General features: G+C 38.8%; 1 protein-coding gene across 1 annotated transcript in view; it reads left to right on the top strand.

Annotated features, from left to right (window-relative positions):
* Nucleotides 1–2,447: 2,447 nt before the first annotated feature.
* The window catches only part of LOC126336329 (sodium/hydrogen exchanger 9B2-like), a 336,730-nt gene continuing 333,177 nt past the window's right edge, over nt 2,448–6,000 (top strand). Inside the window, exon 1 of the mRNA XM_049999893.1 lies at nt 2,448–2,710. Coding sequence (XP_049855850.1) covers nt 2,658–2,710 — 53 coding nt within the window. The 5' untranslated portion in view covers nt 2,448–2,657. The remainder of the gene's footprint in view (nt 2,711–6,000) is intronic.

The raw sequence follows: 6,000 nt of genomic DNA, 5'->3' as shown, positions 1-6,000 counted from the left end.
CCCCGTTGGACACTATAGACCGGCAGTACACCCGTGGATATTTTGATTATCAAATACGCCGGGAGAAACTCAAGAATCACATATCTGTCTTTAATTAAAAAGCGAAGAAACTGATAAATCATCAGCATGGAGGCATATTTAGAGAAAAAAATTATTGTCAATATATAATGACTCGTTCCACATCATTATGATTTATCGTGTAAATGATACATGAAGCATAAAACAAACTAAGTGAATAACTAGCTACTGGTATATCATAAAGCATGGTACAGACGTATACATTGAAAACCTCAAATTGAAATTCAAATGGAAAATCAAGCAGATGATGAAGGTAGACGTACATACAGTTGTGCTATGTCTGGTTATACCTGAAAACTGACAAAGTTACTTGTGAGAATATTGTGGAAAAACAAGCAGACAGGCTACGGCTGGAAAGGTAAGCCTGCATGTTAGATAGGTTACATTATCATTACTGCAAAATTACTTACATATATGTTAAAACAAAATATACTTTTTATAGGGTCTTAAGAGTTTAAGATAATTCCCTTAGTCACATAACGCTGGAAGATGTTTAAAAAATTAATCTTTTTATTCACCCTGTAAATTGCTGTTGTTGGCCTCACACTGAATGAGGTAAGATTTCAAAGTGAGAAGATGTGTAAACTACAGTGAGACTAATGAACTGACAATCTGCACGAAGATATACATTATGTGATCAAAAGTATCCGGACACCTGGCTGAAAATGACTTAAAATTTGGTGGCGCCCTCCATCGGTAATTCCGGAATTCAATATCGCGTTGGCCCACCCTTAGCCTTGATGAAAGCTTCCACTCTAGCAGGCGTAAGTCTAGTCAGGTGGTGGAAGGTTTCTTAGGGAATGGCAGCCCATTCTTCACGGAGTGCTGCACCGAGAAGCGGTATCGATGTCGGTCGGTGAGGCCTAGCTAGAAGTCGGCGTTCCAAAACATCCCAAAGGTGTTCTATACGATTCAGGTCAGGACTCTGTGCAGTCCACTCCATTACAGGTATGTTAACTGTCGTGTAACCACAGGCCCTGCATTATGAACAGGTGCTCGATCGTGTTGAAAGATGCAATCGCCATACCCAAATTGCTGTTCAACAGTGGGAAGAAAGAAGGTGCTTAAAACAAAATGTAGGCCTGTAATGTGAAATTGCCACGCAAAACAACAAGGGGTACAAGTCCCCTCTATGAAAAACATGACCACACCACAACACCACCGCCTCCAAATTTTACTGTTGGCACTACACCAGCTTGCAGAGGACGTTCACCGGGCATTCGCCATACCCACACCCTGCCATCGGATTGCCACATTTTGTACCGTGATTCGTCACTCCACACACCGTTTTTCCATTGTTCAATCGTCCAAGTGTTTACGCTCCTTACACCAAGCGAGGCGTCGTTTGGCATTTACCGGCGTGATGTGTGGCTTATTAACAGCCGCTCGATCATGATATCCAAGTTTTCTCACCTCCCGACTGTCATAGTACTTGCAGTGGATCCTGATGCAGTTTTGAATTCCTGTGTGATGGTCTGGATTGATGTCTGCCTGTTACACATTACGACCCTCTTCAACTGTCGGCGGTCTCTGTCAGTCAACAGACAAGGTCGGCCTGTACGCTTTTGTACTGTACGTGTCCCTTCACGTTTTCACTTCACTATAACATCGGAAACAGTGGACCTAGGGATGTTTAGGAGTGTGGAAATCTCGCTTACAGAGGTAAGAAACAAGTGACACCCAGTCATGTGACTGGTTTCGAAGCCCGTGAGTTACGTGGAGCGCCCCATTCTGCTCTCTCATGGTGTCTAATGACTGCTGAGGTCGCTGATATGGAGTATCTGGCAGTAGGTGGCAGCACAATGCACCTAATATGAGAAACGTATGTTTTTGGGGGTGTCCGGATACTTTTGATCACATTGTGTACCTCTATGCAGTTCTGTATGTCCGACATTTCAATAATCGCTCACTTTGTTGGACAAACAAGAAGCAGTACCAGTAATTAAACAAGTATTGGTTTCGGAGTTCCAGCTTCATTTGCTATCGATACAAATATAGTAAAAGTGGAATTAAATGCATTACCAAAGCATCCTTTTCACGTCGCATCCTTTTTTTCCTGGTTATTCGAAATGTCAACAAAAACAAGTTACATTAACGAGATCAAATGTGTATTACTACAGCAAACAGGCATTAAAGAACAGAAAAATGTTCGAAATTGCCCTCCTTACACTATGCTGTTCATGTAAGCATTGTAATTTTTCATGTGTAAAACAGCTGTTGCTTGCACATGATAGAAATAATGAACAAGAAGCAATCGCAATGTTTTGGGCTACTTAAGATGGCGGCAAGCCCTGCCCACTTTGTCTTCAAAACAACGTATAGCGTGGGTCTATAGCGCCATCTTCCTTTTTTTAACCTCCATGGGCGATATGGTTTTATTTAAGTTCCATTCCCGTAACATGCCAAATTCGGAATCCCCTAACATGAAGCTGAAATTCTGAGCTAATGCATTATGAAACGAAGTGAAGAGCTAAATCTTCCTATATTTTTACAATGTAGATATTCCGATATCGTTTAGTGAGTCTTCTATAAAAGAGCGCATTTCTTTTGACGATTGTGCTGCGTGAGCCATAGGCAGGATGATAGCAACAGCCATAAGCAACATGATAACATCTAATACGTCAGAAGACTTGTGAGTACTATTTATTATTCTTTGGTTATTTCTGTTCTCAGTACCACTACTTCATATCTTAAAAGATATATATACAGTGTATTATGTTGTTACTCCTCGACCTTCTACACTCCAAAATACATATCTGTTTCTCTGAAGCACAGTTCAAGAAAGTAACAGACGTGTAAATTTGTAAAACTGCAAAAGGGAAGCGACAACATTTAGTGCTGACGTATAATTTACATGGCTTGTAAAAGTGATTTTTGATAGTTGTATCAATTTATGTCTAATTCCCAAAGACCTGGGCATGCTTTTTGAAATTCTTGCTGATTCTCAGCTGTGTTGGACTGAATTATTACTATCACAGCTATTTTTTTAAAAAACTTGTATGTGCACGAAAATACGAAACTTTTAGTTTCATTATCACAAAAATAAATGTTTTTGGAAAAACTTCCCTTGAAATTCAAAAGCGGTTACCCGTTATGGACATATTTCAGACGAATGTCACTAAACTGTAGTCTCGAAGTACTACGGTACCTGAAATAATAAAAATTACCATACCGTGCGATAAAAATGACTTTCTAAGAAAATTATGCGAAATAAGGGATAGCGGTTTTGCAACAAATTATGCTGACTGATCACATGATATGTTCGATACCAATGATACAGCTGCGGTCTATAAACGTCGTCATGATGTTTTCCGTCTGAAGGTACGTGGCGGCATTATGAAATATAATTATGTGGGACATTAAATTTTAGACTTCTTCTTCGGTCTCAACCAAACAACCCTCCAAAATCACAACATGGGCCTACCCCGAAAGATCTACAGAACATCTGTCGCTTACGACCGCAAATGTAAGCTGTGCTATTATATTCCAAAATAGCCACCATATCTGTGATCGCAGCGTATTCTGTGTGTGCCTAAATCTGTAAACCATACACCCCTTAATAGCGTCAGTTTGTGAATCAAAGTTATTGCACTTTTTTACGAACAAATAAATCTCTTCTAGTTCGTATATTTTCTGTAAGAGGCTCTACATCTGCGACGAATGGTTCGTATATTCTCCGGAAGAGGTGCAATCACACCCTTTGTTTATCGTTACCACCTTTTGTTTCGTTACGTCTAATACTGATGTTCAATCATCGCCTTGTAACCATTCCTGGAAAGCTTTCTTGGAAAAGGCCGTGGCCATGTTCCTTCCACATTCTTGTCTAATCCGAACTCTGGACCGTGTCCAATTAAACCCTAATCATTTTGCATTTCTTTTTTTCAGTACGTGTAATCTGTAGTGTCCATTTTTCGTTGCTCAAAGGGTCGCGAAGTAACATTAAGCGACTGATTTGTTTCGAGAAATGAGTGTTGATAAGGGGCAGTTGTTTCAGTTTTCTTTATTGTGAAATTTTAAATTGCTAGTGACAACGATAAAAAGGTAACTATACAGATTTGTCAACTGCATCACGTTAAAGCTTTCCTCGTGTCCATAAAGAAGTTTTTCTTTCAGACGATTATTGTCAGTACAATGTAATAACTAACAGTTCTTACCAACGTATATTTTCTTTGAAATACCAGAGGAACTGTATTGCACAGAAGGAATTTCATCCAGCATTGGTCTCTTGAAAGAAAATAGTGTTATTTCATTAAATTATTGTGCGATATTTTTTGGCAAATTTCGATGTTCTAAACAAAACCTGCAGAATCATTCGAACTAGAGCCAGTCAAGTTAAAGAAATTTTCTTATAATTTGTTTTTCTAATGAAAACTACTACATTTTGCGTCTATCAGAGGTGGTTGCAAGCTATATAACAAGTGTCACTGACAGGGTCAAGTAAATTTGACAGCCAGCTAATTTTGTTTCCCAAGGAAAAACTCTTCTGTTGCTCTGCTAAAAATTACCGTACATCTCTATTTGAAATAGGGTCAACAGTTCTCGGATTTGCTGACTGGATATCGATTCATGTTTCACTCTATTTGACAGTCACCGACAAAGTCAACCAGTGTTAAGATATTTGATTCAGGCTGTCATTTGTTCCAGCTATTCATGTGTATGAATTACAACTTAAATGTATATAATTCTCTCTGTTTTCGTTAAATCTATTCAGATGATCCATCTCGTTGATATCGGGTGTTCTGCCGGTGGTCCGCGTATTCCTACCACGTTATTTGGAAGCCGTTACTCGACTTCTCATCTCACGTCAAGTTATGGCGTCGCATTATCGTATTGGGATGACGCGGTCCACCGGCAGAAACACCCGATCTCAGCTAGTACGATGAATCTCTGGGAAAGTGTCAGAGATTACAGCTCTTAGGCTTTTCGGAATGCACAACACGAATGCGCATCTCCATGTAGATATGCGCATTCGTACAGTGAAAAACGGTTACGACGGAACAAAAGCTACCGAAACACGTTTTTATTGTTACAACGTGTTAAACAATAAATAGAAAAAAATTTAAAAAATCAGTGCCATGTTATCGATCGTGTCAATTTTTATTACCATACAGTAATTCGATTTTCTCCTAAAATCAATTCTGTCGCTACTTTGCAAGTAGGCCTACGTATTCCGTACATTATTCTTTTTTGGGAAAATCTCTTTTTGCTCTTGCAATGACATTTTCGGAGTCAACTTTTCGAAATACTGTTAGATATTAGTCATTGTTTTATTAATTTCCCAATCGAATCTATATTGCTAACCGAGTAACCCGGTATACGGTCACCTGTCCCCCCGTTGCAAGTTGCCTAATGCCATACAGGGGAAATATTTCACAGGGTTACTGACCGAATTTATATAAATTTAAAACGCCCATAAAATCTATTGTTAAGAATTATAGTCTTAGGATTCAGGTTTAACACATTAAGGGGCAGCGTTACTCAAGACGCGCAGATACCCATATTATATTCATACAGTATTTGACAATGAGAGCAATTAGTGACTTCAACAGAAATTTCAAACTTTTGCAAAACATTTTCTCAATAACATTCCCCACAAAATGGTGAAATAAGTTTATCGCTTACTAAATTTTCGCTGTTTATGTAATAAAATTGCCGCGTCGGGCATGACGTTTTAATTTATTACTTCTTTTCTAGAAACTCTGATCGCAATACATTTTTCAGACAGTTTCTACATATACTACTGAATGTACCTGGAAAATATCACTATACGATACATAGTTAAGCAGATATGAGATACGTGAAGAACTAGCTCTTTCTTAATACGGAACGTAAATTACTGGGTCTATACTAAACCATTGTTTGACAGAGAGCACTTAGCGACTTCCAACCAACTTTGAATACAATTTCAGGTCTTTTTAAGGC

The sequence above is a fragment of the Schistocerca gregaria genome, chromosome 2, assembly GCF_023897955.1.
Source record: "Schistocerca gregaria isolate iqSchGreg1 chromosome 2, iqSchGreg1.2, whole genome shotgun sequence".
NCBI lineage: Eukaryota > Metazoa > Arthropoda > Insecta > Orthoptera > Acrididae > Schistocerca > Schistocerca gregaria.
This window is presented reverse-complemented; position numbering and strand designations above follow the sequence as displayed.